This window comes from Bos indicus x Bos taurus, chromosome 9, assembly GCF_003369695.1.
Source record: "Bos indicus x Bos taurus breed Angus x Brahman F1 hybrid chromosome 9, Bos_hybrid_MaternalHap_v2.0, whole genome shotgun sequence".
In the NCBI taxonomy this organism is placed as follows: domain Eukaryota; kingdom Metazoa; phylum Chordata; class Mammalia; order Artiodactyla; family Bovidae; genus Bos; species Bos indicus x Bos taurus.
Window position 1 is genome coordinate 33,532,350 of NC_040084.1, and position 20,685 is coordinate 33,553,034.

At 39.3% G+C, this 20,685-nt stretch overlaps 1 protein-coding gene and 1 long non-coding RNA gene across 3 annotated transcripts in view; one reads left to right on the forward strand and one right to left on the reverse strand.

Annotated features, from left to right (window-relative positions):
* The window catches only part of LOC113898205, a 52,738-nt gene extending 35,860 nt beyond the window's left edge, over positions 1–16,878 (reverse strand). Inside the window, exon 1 of the long non-coding RNA XR_003512575.1 lies at positions 16,764–16,878. This is a non-coding gene — a long non-coding RNA (uncharacterized LOC113898205). The remainder of the gene's footprint in view (positions 1–16,763) is intronic.
* ROS1 (ROS proto-oncogene 1, receptor tyrosine kinase) overlaps positions 1–20,685 on the forward strand; it is a 119,478-nt gene that overhangs the window by 77,349 nt on the left and 21,444 nt on the right. For both annotated transcript variants that reach the window (XM_027551129.1, XM_027551130.1), the window contains exons 32-39: positions 2,675–2,843; positions 3,833–3,950; positions 6,929–7,119; positions 9,066–9,149; positions 12,842–12,974; positions 14,257–14,419; positions 15,713–15,777; positions 16,662–16,791. In XM_027551129.1, the coding sequence (XP_027406930.1) occupies positions 2,675–2,843; positions 3,833–3,950; positions 6,929–7,119; positions 9,066–9,149; positions 12,842–12,974; positions 14,257–14,419; positions 15,713–15,777; positions 16,662–16,791 (1,053 nt within the window). The remainder of the gene's footprint in view (positions 1–2,674; positions 2,844–3,832; positions 3,951–6,928; positions 7,120–9,065; positions 9,150–12,841; positions 12,975–14,256; positions 14,420–15,712; positions 15,778–16,661; positions 16,792–20,685) is intronic.

A 20,685-nucleotide genomic window follows, 5' to 3' on the forward strand; every position in this document is an offset into this window, starting at 1 on the left:
AGGAGAAGGGGATGACTGAGGATGAGATGGCTGGATGGCATCACCGACTTGATGGACATGAGTTTAAGTGAACTCCAGGAGTTGGTGATGGACAGGGAGGCCTGGCGTGCTGTGATTCATGGGGACGCAGAGTTGGACACGACTGAGCGACTGAACTGCACTGAACTGAATGCGGTTCAGCTTGAAGTCAAGGGGAGGGATGTAAAGTTCATTTCCCATATCAAAGGTGTGAACTGACGAAGGACCTTAGAGGTGATTCCAGCCTCTCGTGTTACTGATGAGAGGCTAGACACTCAGGCAGGTGGCCCAATGAGTCAGAATCACAGCTGGGCAGGGGAGGACCCTCTGCCTCATTGCTGACTCATCGGTACAGAGGCTTTCCTTAGTCCCTCTGCAGAAGGAACATGAGTCATCACCACCCACCCCACTTCTTAAAGTTTAGGAGAGGGGCAGCAGACAGGGGCCACCTGGTTCTGTCCTCATGAGTTTCATATGATGCTTTTGTGTCAAGACCTCCTCTACCCTTGCTCAGAACAGGTTTTTAGATAGACCGCTTGAGAAACCATGAAGCTGAAAATGTAAGATGGTAACTTCTACGTGCATGATCACCTACAAGTACTAATGTAGAAGGCTGTGTTCTGAGAGGGTTGGTGATGCCATCTAGTTGGAAGGTCTATTTCTTTTGAGCAAGTTGAACCTACCTTATCATGGTAGGAAGTTAGAAATAGTCTTGTAACTCCACACGGAAACTCTGAGGGGTGAGTGGCAAAGGTGAATATGCATATTTTAATTAATCTTTTTTGTTCCTTTCCACCTCCGCCCTTCTCCTTTCTGAAAAGGGAGAAAAAGATAAACTTCCAGTCTTCATCTTTTCCTTACATGGAAAAATGAGAGTCTTAGAGCACAAGGGCTAACCTTTTATCTTGGTCTTTAGATTTCATAGATGCTTTATTATAATAATGCACAGAAAAAGAACACATTCAATTTAAGATTGAGGAGGAATAAATAATTTTGCTTTGGTAAATTTTTTTCATGAAAATTCATTAAAATTGTCTTTTTTTAGCTGTCCAGGGGAATCCCTACCAGAACTGGACATTTCCGAAATTTCTGTCTCTGAGACATAGTCTGCACCATTTCCCTCACACCCTTGCTCAATAATTTGGAAATCCTCTCTGGTAGCCTTCCCCCCTGCACTTGTTGGCCTATGATGAATGAAGATCCCAACTCCCTTGAGGTTTACTGGGGTAGCCCATGGCATCTCTACAAGTTAGTGATCGGCCCAGAACATTCATTGCTGTGGTGAGGTCAATACTCTACAGTTTTCTAGCAAAACCCTTGGCCAAATATCTCCCTGACATTCCAAGGAGTTCTTATGATTTCTGAGTGGTGTGGGATATTGGGCCATCTAGACTACTCACTGAAGGAGGCATTAAGGAGGCAGGACCAAAAAGGGCTAAAATTTTTCAGCCAGGACTCAACATCTCCCTTCCTCCTTCCCCCTCACCCCCCTCAGAAGGTTCAGAATAAATATTATTCTGCATCTGCATTATTTCATTAGGCTATATGAATCAGTGAGACTGAGACACTTAGGAGTCTAACAGGAAATGTCTCTGACATCAGCATTTCTGGTTTTTCTTTTCGTTCCTTCTGTTCCTCTTTCTTTCTGTAATAAGGTGATCTACTTCCTGAAGGGGCTATACTGAATTATTTCTAACTGAATAGAAAACTAATATAAAGTGCCCATCCAATGAAATGGCATGACCTTGTGAATGCTAAATGAAAAAGGAGATGTAAAGTAAGGTTTATTTATGGAAACTGATCTTCTTAGGAAACTGTACTGGGGAAAATACATGAAGAACCCTTGACAGAATGCCGTATCCTCTGTCTTCTCCTATTTGTGTGTTGAAAAAAGTCATCGTTTTCATATAAGATATTAAGGATCTTGTATCTTATTTAAAATACACAGATATTTAAAAACACACAGATTCTTTAAAAGCAGTGCTTCAGAGAAAAAATTTTAATATAGCTATAATTACAGACCCAGTGAAATGAAAGTAACATTTCCTATATTTAACTTCTAACCTTGCTACTTAGTGATTGAGTGACAATAGGCAAAGATTTCCTTCTTTTAGGGAACTAGGCTTCCTATGTAGAAAAATAAGGAATGTTGCTTAGATGCCTGAAGAGGGTGTGGGGAGGAAAAATTAAATGTTTTCACTTATAAGTCACTGTGGACCTCTTCAGAATGTGAAATATTGTGAAAATATTACTACTTTGAAATCAGCAAATGTGTGCACTTGAAAATATCACAGTTTTAATCCATCATTTCCCTTCAGCTATGAATTTGCATCCTTAGCCATCCTGATTTGATAAAGAAGCCTATGATTAGGGATACCGAGAAGCCAAATAATCCTCCCGATGATAAACAGTCAGAGGTGCACATCTCACCTTGGACTTATCCTCGGGACCATTGTTCAAGTAACTTACAGCTTGTCATAAAAAATAAAATTGCTGTTGGTGGAAGGGAATACTATCTGGGACCTTGCAATAATAAAGAAGTTCTTATTTTAGTATAAACTTTAAGCTTTAATGCTTGCTATAGGCTTTTGAATTTCTATGTTTAAGAAGTTTTTCTTAAAGAAACAAAAATGTTAATTGAGACTTCTTTTCCTAGTGGAAGCACAGTGAGTTTTACCATGTTAAAGCTTCGTGCAGCCAAGGTCCTGCTTATGTCTGTAACATCACAGACCTACAGCCTTACGCGTCCTATAACGTCCGAGCAGTGGTGGTGTACAGGACAGGAGCAAACAGCACCTCGCTTCCGGGAAGTTTTAAGACTAAAGGTGAGTACTAACATAGTCAACACTTGGGAAACTCTGGACATTTCTCAATTCTTTTCTCATCGCTTACTTTACTAATCCTAGAGGTTGAGATTTTTCTTAAAAGAGTAAATGACTATCTTTAGAGACTGACTGAAGAAATTGAGAAGGGGTAGGGGTTTCTTACAGGCAGTAATGAGATAATACTCTTCTGGTTTTGCAGGATCCTAAACTGGGAAAAATTATTTCACCTTTCATTATTCTGATTTTCTGTCTAGCTATGGTATTTTGTAGTAAGAAGTAAATGAAAACAGTGTCACTGGGTGTTCAAATATTTACGTATAGACTACTACAACCAGATGTTAAAAATAAAAAATCTAACAAGTATATTAAATTAACCAGTGTTTTAACAGCTATACCATAACTCCAAGTTGATCCCTGTAAGAATCAGTGGAAAATGCTCCAAATCTTACAATCATCTTTTTTACTTGCATCACTTATTTTGTGTCAGGCTAAGATCTATTGTTGCTGCTGCTAAGTCACTTCAGTCGTGTCTGACTCTGTGCAACCCCATAGACGGCAGCCCACTAGGCTCCCCCATCCCCGGGATTCTCCAGGCAAGAACACTGGAGTGGGTTGCCATTTCCTTCTCCAATGCATGAAAGTGGAAAGTGAAAGTGAAGTCGCTCAGTCGTGTCCGACTCTTCGCGACCCCATGGACTGCAGCCTACCAGGCTCCTCCATCCATGGGATTTTCCAGGCAAGAGTACTGGAGTGGGGTGCCATCACCTTCTCTGAAGATCTATTGTTACTCCTATCATAAATCTATCTAATCCGTCACTAATAAAAATCTTCACGTACTCAATTAAACATATGCACTCATATGAACGTATTTATGAATATTTCTTTAATGTATTTGGCTTTTCTCTTAGTAAATGTTGTCTATAGAAAGATGTTATGCAGAATATTTTATACTTCTAACATATCAATCAAATTTTCTTTTGTTTCCAAAGCTGGACTCCCAAGTAAACCAGGGATTCCAAAATTATTAGAAGGGAGTAAAAATTCAATACAGTGGGAAAAATCTGATGATAATGGAAGCAGACTTATGTACTATATCCTTGAAATCAGGTATGTCTGTTTACAAAAGTGCTTTGTAAATTACAAAGACCTAAGCAGTTGATTGTAAGGTATTATTAGATCAAAATTAACAATATTTATGAATGTGTATTTATAAGTAAACATAAGGGATCTTTAGTTTAAGGGTCTTGCATGCCTCATTACATTCTTTGCACAATTCCTAGTGGTCAGCCTTGGCATTCAGTTACAAGGCAGATAGTCATTCTTCTCAGAAATCTGCAACAGCTTGTCAGTGGAAACAACTCAGTCTTTTGAGCATGCACCTAATATTTACTTGATATCGATTCTGTTTAAGAAGCTAAATTGATGTTTGATGTTAGATGATGGTATGTATATAAATTTCTGAGACTGATTTGTTTTAGAAAGATGAATAAGATCTAGTGAGAACTGACAATGAGCTGGTATATTTCAGAAGGTAAAGTCAAGTCAAGACCCGAAATGGTCTGTTGTGTACAGGCAACCCAGGATTCTCTCTCCATTTTCAAGGTTACAGTTTGTAGTGTGTTCCCAGGGACTAAAATTGTGCCTTCGATGAAAACCTGATGAACATATGCAACCTCAGATCCGGCCAGTATGGGGAGCTCTGTGAATCATAACTGGCTCAGATGAGCTGATTTCGTGCCAGCTTGAGGAGAGAATTCCAAATTCCACAGACACTCCCCTCACGGGACTATGAAACCATCTTTTAAGAAGCTCCAAGGACAAAAGTCACTTCCATAATTATAGTCCTGGCAACTTGAGCTTTAGATCTATTTTTGCTTCATCTTGCTCTGGCATTCCCATAACCTTAAAAAAATTTCCTGCTCACACTAGAGAATTATGTTTGCTTATTTCTAACTGAAAACTTCTTGAAATGTCTGGTACTTTTTAAAAACAAAATGCAGAGTGAAGTACATTCTGACCTGTAGAACTGTCTTGGTGGTCTATGACTGTAGTTATGTTCACCAACCAGGCCAAACCATAGCCTTGCTAGGAGCACTGCAGTGTATTCCCCTAAGTAACATGTTTAGTGCATAGCTCCGTAAATACTCTGCATTTCCTTGCCCCCAAGTCTCTACTCTCAGGAGAGGGACTGTAGAATAATATAAAGTGTCATCTATCTCAGAAGATCTCATAGTATCTCAGAGTAACTTCTTCGGTCAGGACATTTGTGTGTATTTGCTCATGGTGTACTGGTGGTCTTAGTGCAAAGTGCATGCACTTGGGAGCTGAGTAGATTGCATGAGTTTCCCAGGGCAGCCAGAACAAAGTACCACCAGCTAGGTGGCTTAAAACAACAGATATATATTCTCTCACAGTTCTGGAGACTGGAAGTCTTAAGTCAAGGTCTTGGCAGGATGGATTCTAGGGAAGCATCCTTCCTTGCCTCTTCTCAGCTTTCGGTGATGGGCCACAATCCTTGGCTTTCCTTGGTTTGTACATGCATCGCTCCAGTCTGGCTCTGTGGTCTCATGTGTTCTCCTTGTGTGTGTCTCTTCTTAAGAGGGCACTGGTCATTGGATTTAGGGCCCACCCTAAACTAGGACCATCTCATCTTGGCTTAATTACATCGGAAAAGACTCTGTTTCCAAGCAAGGTCACATTCACAAGGTCTGGGTGGCATGAATTTTGAGGGGGATTAGCCAACCCAGTACATAGACTATTTAAAATCCTTGCTCTATTTCTTTTTTGAACTTGAGCTTTCTCATCTGTAAAACGAGATGATGATATCTACCTCTTCAGGTTGTTGTGAAGATTCAGTGAAATGATACAGCATAGGAAAAGCCCCTGTATGATGTGTTGTGAATAGAAGGTACTCAACCAGTATAAAAAGTCTTCCTTCTCTTCCTTAGTGGCCAATGTCTGTGAAGAGCCACTTTATACGTTTAAAAAATGTATTTATTTTTAACTGAAGGATAATTGTTTTACCACTTTATACATGTTTAAAGGTCTTTCTTTTGGATCAGAGTTGTTTGGGTTGAAAATTGAAATTGCCAGTTCCCAACATGAGGCTTCACATGATGCAGGAGAAACAATGTCCCACAGCTTTACTTAGGATGGTCCCAAGGACACTTAGCTGCTGGTCACAGTTGTAACCATCGCTGCTGTCTTGGTCCTCCTGATGTCCTAGCTCATCCTCTGTCCCTTGGAGGCTCAGCTCTTGCTGTCCTTGGTACTCTTTCAGGACACTCATTCAGTTAGTGGGAGCAGAACTGGCTTCCATTATTTATCTTCAAGCTGACTGTGGGTTGGTACCATGCCCTAAAACTGCTGTGGTCTGAAAAGTTTTAGACCTTCTCAGACTTGAAAAGGTCATTGTCAGAAAAGACATAATGGGAAGGCCTTGAGCTTACCTTCAGTCTATGATTCTGTTAAAAGTCATTTTAGTATGTCTTTTGAACCCAGCTCTGTTCTCTTCCCATGTTTCATTAGGGAGAGTAATGAGGACTGATACTGAGGTAGGGTGTAGGCTAATTGGAAGCAATGAGGCTCGGAATCTCAGATACAATGATAATTTTGGTAGCCGAACTATTTTATTTTCTTTTTCAATTTTATGTTCTGTATTTTATCCAGATATGGTATCAGTAAATGATAGGTAGCATAAGAGACTGAAAATTAAGAAAAATTTAAAAATTTCCAGTTAAAAAGTATGAAATCATTGTCTTATGTGTTTGGAGTTCTGAAGAAAGTTTGCACGCTCCAGTAGTAAGAAGAGGCTCTTCAGCTGTCTCTCAGCCATTGATTATTCGTCATTTTCCAGATGGGCTGAGTTGGTTGGCTCCAGGCATTGCTGGGATGACTTTATAAGACTCTGCTATGTTCTGTAGCCAAACCATGTGAGAGGAATGAGATCAAGGGCAAAGTGTGCAACAGGAGACGCTCTGGAGTTCTGTCATTAAAATGATATATGAGCATCTAGAAATAACACATATATTGTCTTGTATATTTCCTGTATTTATGATTCTGCTCTTTTTTTTTTTTTTTTGCAGAAAGAGCACTTCAAATGATTCAAGGAACCAGAATTTAACATGGAAGATGGCATTTAATGGCTCATGTAATAGCATTTGCACATGGAAGTCCAAAAACCTGAAAGGAACATTTCAGTTCAGAGTAGCAGCTGTAAATCATCTGGGGTTTGGTGAATATAGTGGAATCAGTGAGGATATTACATTAGTTGGAGGTATGTTACCATGTCTGTCTACATACTAACTTATTACACAAGGATTCAGAGATAAAGATAAATGTATTCTCAGCATTAGCAGTAATTGAGTGACTATATAACTTCACCAAACTACCATAGAAACTATTGAACTATTCATTTTATGTGATGAGAGCTTCCTGAAACATCAATATCAACATGTCCTTTTTCTCCTCAGTAACCGTCAGCTGATCTTTAATGCCTACTGCATGAAGTCCATGCTCCTAGATGGACTTCCAAGGTTGTTCGCAGTCTGGTTTTTATCCCGCCTTATTTTCTGTTCCTGGTTCTCTCATCTGCTACACAACACACCTGAAACTCAACTTTGTCTCTTCCCCAATATCTACATCTTCCACTGGGTAGCCTATTTTTGTTTATAATGCATCGTCTTTCTGATCACATAGGTTAGAAATCTCAGTACCATGTTTGATTTTCCCCTCTATTCAGTCACCAAGTTCTGTTGACTTTATTATCTTGATTTCTATCTACTAAGTTCCCTTCTTCCTGTTTCTACTTTGGCTTTCCTAACTTAAGCTACCACTTCTTGCCCGTGCTCTTGGCTTAACCCCACTCCTGACAGCTAATCCAGCTGAAGCACAAGCTGGATCACTGCACCGCTCTCTGAAAATCTTGAAATGGCTCTCCATTCACTGCCTTCAGAAGCTAGTACAAACTTTTCTGTGGCATTTAAGGCCTTCCATGATTTGCCCTTCGATTGTGGTTCCTCTTTCCCAATATTTATCCTTACGGCTATAGCCATACCAAACTGGTAAACAAACAAACAAACAAACAAACAAACAAACTTCCATGAAGTATGTTCCCTCAGCCTCAAATGCAGGCTTGTACCACCTACCACTTGCCCTTAACTGGGATTTTCTTTCCCTTACTTTGTCAATTGAAATTCTTCTCATCCATCAGTACCCATTGTGATGCTTATCTGCTGCTCCTTAGACACACACAGCACATTACTCTATGCAAAACTGAAGTCATTCTTATTTGTATTATAGTTAGTTACCTGGAGAAGAGCTCCACAAACCTTTTCCGAAAGAACCAAATAGTAAATATTTTAAGCTTTTCAGGCTACATTCGGTCTCTGTAGCATCTTCTTTTTTTCCTGATCATATTTTTAAAATGTAAAAATTATTCTTGGTTCATGAGTAGTGCAAAATCAGGTTACTATGGCCACATGTGGTCTGCATGCCATAGATTGCCTAGCCCTGGTCCCCAAGTCTTCTTTTCTCAGTGAAACTAAGAGCAGGTGCCATGTTTTCACCAGGTGGCGCTAGTGGCAAAGAAGCCGCCTGCCAGCGCAGGAGATGTGAGAGGTGTCGGTTTGATCCCTGGCTCGGAAGATCCCTTGGAGGAGGGCACATCAATCCACTCCAGTATTCTTGCCTCAAGAATCCCGTGGACAGAGGAGCCTGGCAGTCTGCAGTACATAGGGTCCCACAGAGTCAGCCATGAGACAAAAGTGACTTAGCAAGCACACACACACACACACACATCATGTTTTCATGTTTATATTCTTCGGTTAAATACTCATGGAATTAAATGTATATGAAGACGTTATAGAGGAAATGATATTCCCAACTATATGATAAATGAAAGTTGAGACTTCTTTGTCCCAAATTCATTAAAAAGATTATTCATGTTTTATCAACCATTTTAAAGTAGAAAATAGGGTGGGTATATCCCAATGATATATTGGAAACCAGATCACTGGAAATGAAAAAAGAGAAAAAAACCCTTGACTTTGATTACTCACAGTGTAAATATACTCTCTCCATGGATGATTTCAAGCTACTGATGGTTTAACTATTGGCTTGCAAAAATTCAGTAGGGGCTAACTTTGGCATATTCTGGCATAATACTGAGGCAGTCGAGTTTTACTCTTTGAATTATGTTCTTTTTCTCATTTATTTTATTAGATGGTTTTTGGATACCAGAAACAAGCTTTATACTTACTATTATAATTGGAATATTTCTGGTTATTACAATCCCATTAATCTTTGGTAAGTATAATAGATTTAAAAATACATCAATAGGTAATAAACTGCTTACTTGATCGTATTAATTGATTTATCTGAGTTTAATTTATATCTGATTAACTTTCTACATGAAATAGATTCATGAAATTCACAATGTTACCTTTGGCTATGCTTCAATAACCACTAAACCCTGTGAATTTTTTTTTTCTAATCTGGGGTAACCATTTTATGAAAAGTATATCCATATTTATACTTCACAGTATTCTTTAGGTAAAACCACTTGCTAAGGCACCAACTTCTAGCCTTTTTTAAAACAGAATTACAGATTGGCTATATAACAAGTGTTTGTAACTTATAGTTTGAAAAAAGTAAAAGAAAAATAACTCTGGGTATAAAAAAAGTGGAGGATTAAAGGGAGACCAGTGATACCCTTGTTCAGGATAGTCTGGGTCTCCAAGCAGACAGCCCAGTTTAAAATGAACAGGGCCTCTTGCAGAAGATCCATTTCTGGCTTGTAGCATTCACTCTCACTTTTGGATGTCTGGTCTATTTGTTTCAAATCTCTGCTCATTTGTAAATAACCAGGAAAGTAGAGCAGTTTGGCTAGATTGATAGAAAGCTAGCTATTTCTCATCACTAATTTTATACTAATACGTTAGTCTTAAAAGTCTTTATTTAAACATTTAATAATGAGAAAATACAGGGACAAGCCCCCAAAAGGTGATTAAACATTAGACCTATCAGGTTATCATACATCAGGCTTCCCTGGTAACTCAGTTGGTAAAGAATCTGCCTGCAATGCAGGAGACCCTGGTTCGATTCCTGGGTTGGGAAGATCTGCTGAAGAAGGGATAGGCTACTCACTCTAGTATTCTTGGGCTTCCCCTGTGGCTCAGCTGGTAAAGAATCCGCCTGCAATTCAGGAGACCTGGGTTTGATCCCTGGGTTGGGAAGATCCCCTGTAGAAGGAAAATGCTATCCAGTGTTCTGGCCTGGAGAATTCCATGGACTATATAGTCCATGGGGTCACAAAGAGTCGGACATGACCGAGAGACTTTCACTCTCAGGTTATCATAGTTGATTATACATCCTGCTTTATCCCCATCATTCCATTATAGTCATTACTACTACTTTCTTTCAGTCTCCTAAAATGTCCTGATTTGGATTATAAGATACACAGTCACTCTGTCATTAACATATGAGCCTCTGACATGCTGAAGCATTACAAAAAAGACATGATATTTACCAGAAACCAACACTCAAGCATATAGTCAGGAAATTGGGACTTCTTCTTTTTTTTTTTTTAATAAATAGGGAAAAGTTTAAGGAAAAGTTACAAACATAAAGTTGAACCCTCAGGATAAAGAAAGTTAATATTTCACTCCATGTCCTAAATCTGTATTATTTCCCCAAACTGATTAGAGTCATAGCTATTAGCATGTTGAAACTTGAATTGAGATTTCTTTTCAAACATTCCACAGCAGACAATATATGGAATATATGATTCCTTCAGCTAACTTGGAAAGCTAAAAATTTCATCTGACCCTGCCAGGATTTTAACCTGTGGTTCCAGGGAGTCTAAGTACTGCACAGCTGATGTTTGTGCCACTAAGCCAGCCCCTCCAGAATTATGCATATGACTGTAGTATATTTGGCAGTTGGCATATAGGCTTGACTATTTGTCTGCTTTCCTACTGGGAAGGAGTATTATGTGAAGGATCCTTCATCTGACCTTTGCCTGCCTACTTGTACATCATTGTCTAAACTCATGACTCTAGTGGATGAACGTGAGATAATTTCAGACAACCTATTGTGCTTTCAAGACACTTCATGGATATCTGACTTTCTCAGGACTTAAAGGTCTTTATTCTACGTGGAACTCATGCATTTTTGAGTAGAGCTAAGCTAATCTGGTTCTTTTGCTTTTAGTCATAGTGCATGTGGTTTTACTGGTAGAATTGTGTGAGTGCATGAGGAAAGATTGAGTTATTCAAATAATGAAAATACCAATTGTTTAAAAATTTTAATTGTGCTGAGGGTTCTCGTAAATACTTATAAATACAAAATTGAAACAAAGATTTTAAAATAAGCATCAACAGCCTACTCTTTGGTGAGTGGTTGTATCTACTGTGCAACATGAGCCTTACACTGGGAGCAAAGGAAAATAAGCTGTAATGGTGCTCTGTGATAACCTAGAGGAGTGTGATGGGGAGTGGGAGGAAAGTTCAAGAGGGAAGGGATATATGTATATTTATGGCTGATTCATGTTGTTGAATGGCAGAAACCAACACAACATTATAAAGCAAATATCCTCCAATTAAAAATAAATTAAAAAGTATAATTGCTGACCTCAGGAGCTTGTCGTTTAATGGGGGAGGTAAGACATATTGGTTTCCCTTGTGGCTCAGCTGGTAAAGAATCCACCTGGGTGGTAAAGAACCCAGGGAGACCTGGGTTTGATCCCTGGGTTGGGAAGATCCCCTGGAGAAGGGAAAGGCTACCCACTCCAGTATTCTGGCCTGGAGAATTCCGTGGACTGTATAGTCCATGGGGTCACAAAGAGTTGTACATGACTGAGTGACTTTCACTTTCACTTTCAAGATATATCCTGTGCAGAAAGTAAAATAAGACAGATGTGTTAAACAGCAATAAAAGGAAGTAGTAAATGGAATGTAGAAGACAGTGACACAGCCATTCTGACTGAGAACCACAGTTGGTCTTATAAGTTCAGAGATGAGATATCAACAGAGGTTGCAGAGGTCTTGGACAGCATCCCTGAGGATATGGAGTCTTGAGCTGGGTCTTTAAAAATGAAAGATGGGTGGTAAGAGCATTTCAGGTTTAGAAAAATTATATTAGCATAAGTACTTAAGATCTTTTCCTGTGTGGTCCCTCAGATGAAATTTCACTTGCGTAAAACTCTCACCTGTTGGGTACAGAAGCTACTGTGGAATAAAGTTCAAATTTTAAGCATCATCTTGCAAAGCATCCTTACTGTTTTCAACTTTTGTGTCAATATTCTAGTATAGATGGGCAATCTTAATGACATATGTATTTTAATCTTTGAAAAATATAACATGTTTTATGGTTATAAAATAATATTTGCCTGTTGTATGAAGAAAACAATACAAATCACCCATGATTCCACACCTAGGGAGGACCATTGCTAATACTTGGTAGATTTCATTCTAATAATCTTTCTATATACGTGAGTATGTGTATTATGAAAAACAATGAATATACACTCTGTACTCTGCATTTTAAAATAAAGCATGCCGTTATATAGAAAGCATCCTTTAGGTCTGCTGAGGAGAATAACCTGGATGTATCTGGATTCAAAAATGAATTTGTTCACTAACAATTATAATGCAGATTTGCTTTGGTTTATTTTGATTCTAGACTATGAGTGATTTTGTGAAATAAGTTCTGATAGTAAGATACTTCCACGTGTTTATAACAGCAATCGGAAATATATTAAGATTTACACTGAGAAGTGAGATAAAATGTGATGTGGTATAAATTATACTTTTTCATATGACTTTTTACCTGGATTTAGTTAGTTTTTCTATTATGGGCCTATTTTTTTCAATCAAATTTGGTTATTCTATCAATAATGTTGTTCAGTATAAACTTTAAAAATGTATTGTTAGCAGCCTTTTCTAAAGAAAAAGAAAGCAATATTTCATTTGGTAAATTATGCTTTTTTTTCTTGATAGTCTGGCATAGATTAAAGAATCAAAGCACTCCCAAGGAAGGGCTGACGGTTCTCATAAACGAAGACAAAGAATTGGCTGAACTTCGAAGCCTGGCCACTGGAGTGGGGCTGGCAAACGCCTGCTATGCGATACAGTATGTAACCTGTGCTGGCATTACGGGACACCTAGATGAAGAGTGTGTGCATGCTAGGGCGCTTCAGTCGTGTTGGACTCTGTGATCCTATTGTGGGCTACTCTAAAAAGAGTGTTCATGAGTGCCACGTTGCCCAGGACTGTCCTGGTTTATGCTCATTTTTCTGGCATATTCAAAAATAACATCCCCTTTCATTCTCAAATGTGACCTGGGATGGATGGCAAATTATGTTGTTATCCTATCCTAAGAAGCATGAACAAAAATCAAATGTTTCCTAGTGTTTTAGCACATAATTTAAAAATAAGTAAAACAAAGAGATAAATACTATGTGGAAGGGAGTAGATGGTAATATGGTTGATTCAATAAGAAGAGACGGATTCTCTTGTGTGTGCTATTAAGTCAATTTTTTTCTGTTTTCAGAAATTGTATGGTGATTGTCTACAAAACTTCTCTAAAATATATGAGGTTTTAACTTCCATTGTCATCATAATTTAAGACAATATTTAAATGTCTCATTTAAAAGACAAACACTATATTATGCTCCATGCAAAAAGGATTGTATATAGTCATAGGCCTTGTTTCTAGAAATTTATTTAAAGACATAAGAACACAGGACTTGGAGTAGACACAGAGGTGACTTAAATATGCTTTTCAGAGATGACTTTTCCTTGAGAAAATATGCAGTGTATCTGATTTTCAAGATTCTCTTTTAAAAGCTCAAAGCATTTTTAATGCTGATGAATTTTCTCCTGCTCATAATATTCCAAGTGAGAAACTTGACTTTCTAAAAGTTAATCTGATGGACAAGAAATGATGTTGCGATCATAGTAAATTTTGTATTACATGAGAGATTAGGTGTATGAAGTAAAGTAAAAGCTTTGAGCTCATGAGCCCAGCTGTATTTATTACTCATTTGCAATAGCTTTTTATACAAATAGGTGACCTGAAGAAAATACGAGCTGATAATTTTAACAAAACAAACTACAGTGAAAAATTTTGAGGCAATGAACTCACAGGCATGTTATCAAAAGGAAGCTGCCTAGAAGTAAAGTAATCCACTCTGTCTGGGTTTCAGAAGACAGAAGGAATATTCTAGAAGGTGGAATAGGACTGGAATAGGAATGTAGACACAACACCATGTCACACTGAAGGCACTACAGTGTTGCCAAGCCATGAGATTTCTCTTCCCTTTCTCCTCCTTTTTTATTCTCAAACACTAACACCCACATCCACTTATAAACCGTATGCATTTTGGGAGACCAAAAATAACGTTATTTTCCAGTACTCTTCCGACCCAAGAGGAGATTGAAAGTCTTCCTGCCTTCCCTCGGGGAAAACTGACTCTGCGTCTCTTGCTGGGAAGTGGGGCCTTTGGAGAAGTGTACGAAGGGACAGCGGTAGACATCTTAGGCGTTGGAAGTGGAGAAACCAAAGTAGCTGTGAAGGTAATGTGGCTCTTTTAACTCCTCGGCTTGTTATGTCTGCATTATTGACAGGGACTTATTTTAAATATAACAATGAGAAAAAAGGAGTGATCTTGACTGAAAAGATGACTAGGAGAAGGTAGAAGTCTATCCATGGCTACGGAAATCACAGTACTTTTTCCATTTCCTGCATAAGTTCTGTTATGAACAGTTACCTCTGAGGTTACTAATTCGCTAAGACCAGCAGAGAGTTTTCCCCTTCAAATATACTCTAAGAGAACTGCGGTGCTTGGTGCTAGAGCAGATGGTAAATATTTTAGACTTGCTAGCCAGATGGTGTCAGTTCTGGCTATGCAGCTCTGGCACTGCAGTGTGAAATCAGCCACAGTCAATATGTGAATGAATGGCTGTGGTTGTGTTCCAGTAAAACTTTATTTATAAAAATGGAAATTTTCATTTCACATGATTTTCATGTGTTATGCAGTCCTCTTATTTTTTTATAACTTTTTCCAACTATTTCAAAATGTAACAAGTTAATTATACCTCAATAAAACTAGAAAAATAAAAATGAAACACCTATTTTCAGATTATAACTATACAAAAATAGATGATAGTCTAGAATTGGTCCACAGGTTGTAGTTTGCTGACCCCTGTACTACAAAATTATTCATCATAGTGTATTTGATGCAGTTAAAAGGAAGCACTGGATATACTCTTGTATTTTTGTTAAACTTTCTTTTGATCAACAGATGACGTATCTTTTATGTAATTGAGTATTATCCTGATTATTGTTTGTTAAGAATTTATTGCTTTGAGAAATTGTCAGAGAAGTTGCAAAATTCTCTCCATTTCCAGTTGATAGCATTTTAACATACTTTAATCTCAAGTGGTTTAAACAAGTGTTTCTTTTTCTTACATAACAAGATGACTTCTGGCTTTGGTATAGCGCTGTGTCAAGCCAGAGCGAGTGTATCTGAAATTCTCTCGACTTTGTACGTGAGTGGGGCCTCATGGTTCCAAGATGGCTGCCAAAGAATCAAGTATCACATCTTCATTCAGGATATGGAAAGGGGGAGGATAGTGTGAGATGTATATGTTCAGGAAAGTAAAAAATTTCCACACACCTCCTCAACAATTTACTCCTTACATTTCATTGATCAGGACTGAGTCATATGACCACCTTGCTTGCAAGAAAGGCTGGGGAATTGGAGAACATAGTTTTTTAAGATACAAAACAAAGGTTGTCTCCATTAACCTGCTTAGCTCACAGAAATGTCTGCTATACTGATTCCTGGCTTGTTTTATGTTATGCAGACTTTGAAGAAGGGCTCCACAGACCAGGAGAAGATTGAATTCCTGAAGGAAGCACATCTGATGAGGTATTAGGCAGTTCTGAAATAATTTCCCCTTGGTATGGGTAGGAAGCTTTTACATATGATTTGTGGATTTTTAACTTTCAAAATCAGCTGACATAACAGATTATGTTCAAAATAAGCATGGCTGAAATTTAAAAGGAAGTATGTCTGGAGTGACAAGTATTCTGTAGAATAGATTTTTATGATAGATTCTCTGAGTCTGGGCACAGGCAGTCCTTAGACAATAGGTCTTTTCTTTTACCTCCAATAAGAAGCATGTTTTGCAAGGGATTTCTGAGGCTGATAAGCTTTAAATATGCTTATGTTTTTCTAAATGTGTAATCATAAGTCAAGTATCCTTGGTCTTGGTAAACTTGTCTTCAAGTTAGAGTTAGTTGACAGTAATGAAAACGACTCAGGTACATTTTAATAACCCTGAGGCGGTGGTCGACAGGGTCCCAGGTTGTGGGTTCTGACCATTTGACTGGGGCTTATTTGCTTTGACCTCTTGAGAAAACAATTGTAGCCAAAACTGCGTGTCTGAATTGTTTCTCTAAAAGGGAGAGAATTATTTCATATTTGTCATGACCAAAAATGTAGTGTTTTTTAAAATGTCTTTTGAAGAAAGGTATTAGTTAAAGTTACTTTCCCCCCCCCAAACATAAAATACTTGATATAAATGCCACTTCTTCTGAAACTATGCCTATTCTATGCACATGCCTTGGCCACTAGGGGTTGCAATATTACCTCTGTAAGGCAGGCATGAAAAGGAGGCTTTCATTTATTAGAGGGAGAAAAAAATCAGGGGTTGAAAGGAAATCAGAGATAAAGATTTGCTGTTTCACAAAGGCCTTCACAAGACTTCTGTCGCTGACATGTCAACCTGCCTGTCTGTTTCCACCTTTTAGCAAGTTTAATCATCCCAACATTCTGAAGCAGCTTGGAGTTTGTCTGCTGAACGAACCCCAGTACATTATCCTGGAACTGATGGAAGGAGGAGACCTTCTTACCTATTTGCGTAAAGCCCGGATGACGCCGGTAGGAAGTGGGGTCCACACTATTGGTTTGGTAATGCAGATGACCTTTAAGTTCCTCTTAATCTTCTTTTAAATTCAATAGACTGCAGTTTTGCCTGATGGTAGAAATTTAGACGACTTTCATCAGAAAAATTCTTGTATTTACTTCATGTTGGATTACTCAAACTAGAACCCTGGGCTAATGTCTGGCCTTTTCTGGCTGATTGAGCCTGTTTTTAGTATCTAATGGAAAAATAGGTTCCCCACCACCACCATGCTGCCAGAATCATGTTCTCTCAAGAACAGAGACTGTGTGGAGTTTCTCTGTAGTTATTTTACCTGCCTTTATGTCACAACTTGAAATTTCCAGCCCTCATTTCTTTACCAAGTACTAGGTTATACGTTCCTCCCCAGCTGACATTTTCCGTATGGATTTTCACAGGCATCTCAAAAACAGATCTCTTGATGTCATGCATCCTCCTTCATGCCCCCCATCCAGCTCCTTACTTTCTCTTTTCCTACCATCATGCTAAGAGATCCTGTCTGCTCTGGGGTTCCTCTTACAACACGCAGCCCCAGTGCATCGTCCCCGTCTCCCCCAGGCCGAGAGCAGCACCCCGCACAGATGGTCGCTGGAAATCCTGTGACCTGCGTGTTGAATCAGGCTCGGGGACGGGGGCGGTGTCTCAGCTCCTATGGAATTTGCTTTAGGTCTCAGATGAGAAACACCTGAGACAAAACAAATAACTGAAATTTAAATCTGTAGTTTTAAAAATTCTGCTTTTTATTTCTATCAAAGTACATGTGCGTGCATGCGTGCTAAGTTGCTTCAGTTGTGTCCGACTCTTGCCACCCTATGGACTGTAGCCTGCCAGGCTCCTCTGTCCATGGGATTCTCCAGGCAGAAATACTGGAGTGGGTAGCCATTACCATCTCCAGGGGATCTTCCCAACTCAGGGATCGAACCCAGGTCTCCTGCATTGCAGGCAGATTCTTTACCGTCTGAGCCACTAGAGAAACCCAGCAAAGTACACATTATATGCGTAAAAAACTGAACTATATGACAAGGTTTATGGTGAAAAATAGGTGTCTGCTCATTCCTTCTGGTGTTTACCTCTGCGTTCCTAAGTGCTCTGCGTATATGGTACACAGTGAGTTTTCAGCCTTGGGGGAAATCTATTGACTGTCTACCATGAGAGGCGAAGATTTAACCTAAGAGTAGTCATGACTACTACTCTTGACTAGAAGTAGTCATGTACCAGCCCAGCCCCATCAGCTCTACACATAGAAAAACTTCATTTTCCCCATTCTTTGACAGTCACCCCAATTTGCAGATAAATCACCTTTGCAGGTTTACATTGCTATGCCTATTTAATTATTATTTGCTAAGATACTCAAATACTATGATTGTGATTTTTCTCGAGTAGTTTAATAAATGCCTCTTTCCCCCCATTTGCTTAGCTTTCTATATACCTAGACTTTCTGGCAGAATTGTAATCCTTTCTCAACATGGTTAAATGTATCAGATAATCCAGCTCCTCCCAATTTTTCCCCTGGACACTTCCCTCATGGAGTTGATACGGGCACTTTGTCTTCGGGTCTCTACAGTGCTGTTATCCAGGGGTTTCCTTCACGTTTACCCTGGTAATTTCCACGTTGGGCCCTTATTTCCTCAATTCCATGACTTTATTCTGTTTTAGAAAAGAGAAAGCACAAGAGGCAAAAATCTCTTTTTTTTTCCACTTTGAGGAAATGTTCTTTTTCATTCCCTCACACTGGATTAATGATCTGCTGTGTTCTAGGTTGAGAATCCCTTTTCCTCAAAACTAAATCCTCTTTGTCTTTGTTTTCTAGCTTCTACGATTGTCTTTAAAACCTTTTATGCCATTCTGATTCCTGGACAAATGATCAGTGACCTGCTTTTTTGCCCTTCTCTTTGGAAAATTTTAGGAACTTCTCCTTATCTGTGGTACTTTTTACTCATCTGGATGCTCAGCCTGGAAAATCATGACTTTCAGTTCTGGGATTTTTTCATATCATTTCTTTGGCAACTAACTCTTTGTTTTCTTTATTTATTTGTTCTAAAAATCCCATTACTTGGATAATAGTCATCTTTGTTTTATCTTTTTATTAACTATTTTCTCCTATTTTCTACTCTGCATCTTTGCTCTCAATTCTGGTATATTTCCTCAGCTTTGAAATAGAATTTAAAAATTTAATTTTACACAGACTCATTCTTATATTTTGACTGCCTCTTAAAATAGTATTCTGATTTTTCCATACATGCAAAATCTTCTTTTATCTTTCCTAGGATACTAATTATAGTGTTTTTTTTAAAGTGTTAATTTGCTTCCTACATTGTCTTGACTTCCTTTTTGCCTCTTTGTTCTGGGATCTGTTTGTAATGTGAGAAGCTTTTCTCAAATGTGTGGTAATTTGTGGCCGGTCTGCATATTTAATAGTGAGCCCTAAGAAGCTGATTGGAGCCTATGTGTCCAAGCAGCTTCCTTTTGTTGTCAGGTGGGACCCTGCTGTTCTGTTGGGGTCCCCTAATGACAGCATCTGGATGTCTTCCCTGGCATATGCCAGTTTCCCCCAGAGAGGAGTCTGCTGGTCTCCTGCTTGGGCAATAAATGCATGAGCCTCAGTTCAGAGAGTCAAAGCAGGGAAGAGAGCTGAGGGGTCTGAAGGCTCGGAATGAGGATGCTTGTTTAATTCCCTTCTCCATTTTCAGCACAGAGCCTCAGCATGACTGGTATCTTTGAACCTGGAATTGTTTTGGTTCTGTGTGTATGTGTGTGTGTGGGGTGGGGGTGCGGTTTGCAGAGGAAAGCCTCCTGATGCAGTGAGGGGCTCTAGTTAGCTCATAGACAAGCTTTTAAGTATTCACCCTGCTCTTCACCCTACTCCTCACCCCTGCATTCAGAGATACTTACTGCCTTCAATTCCAGAGTACTTATAGGGTTCTATAGTGAAAAAACAGAGAAGGCAATGGCACCCCATTCCAGTACTCTTGCCTGGAGAGTCCCATGGATGGAGGAGCCTGGTAGGCTGCAGTCCATGGGGTCGTGAGAGTCGGACATAACTGAGCGACTTCACTTTCACTTTTCACTTTCATGCATTGGAGAAGGAAATGGCAACCCACTCCAATGTTCTTGCCTGGAGAATCCCAGGGACGGGGGAGCCCTGTGGGCTGCCGTCTATGGGGTCACATAGAGTCGGACAAGACTGAAGCGACTTAGTAGCAGCATAGTAAAAAAAATAAATCTCTTAATTCTTGCCTTCTTCTCTGCAGGCAGCTAGCTTTCATTTCTATGGGCTCTGCTAAATGACCATGCCTCCATCTGCTTTCCTTCCTCCAAAACGTTGGCTTGTGCTCTATCTATTCTCATCTGTTCATCCTCATGAGATTATAATATTCCCTTTACAAGGTCACTTTAGTAAGGTTTGGGAAGAGACGTTAATAAGAAAGTTTCTTGGTAGATTTCTTCGTTTAGTTTTTTGTTGGAGAGAGAAGAGAAAACGAAGATGGGCTGAAGGAACTCACAGCGCTGCTTTTCTCTAATGAATCCTATTCAGCTAGTGTCCTAGTGGCTCCGATGATCGGTTTTCAAGTGCACGTTAGTCCTTCTGTTGTCTTTCCTGCTGGCTACCCAGGCAGCTTCCATGCTTGTCTCCCTTGCAGGACCCTATAGGACAGGATGCCCTTAGGTGCTCAGTGCTAGAATTAAGGTCTGGGGTCCGCAGCAGAGCACTATAGGCTCTAAGCTCTTACCAGCCTAAGTTCACGTGGGGCCAGCCATCTCTTCACAGAGGGTACTCAGAGGCACCTTTCTAGATTTGCACAAGCATCCTTCTCCCCATCCCTGCTCTGAGACTGTTTTGTTGAGTTGAATGCCTAAGGATTGACTGCAAC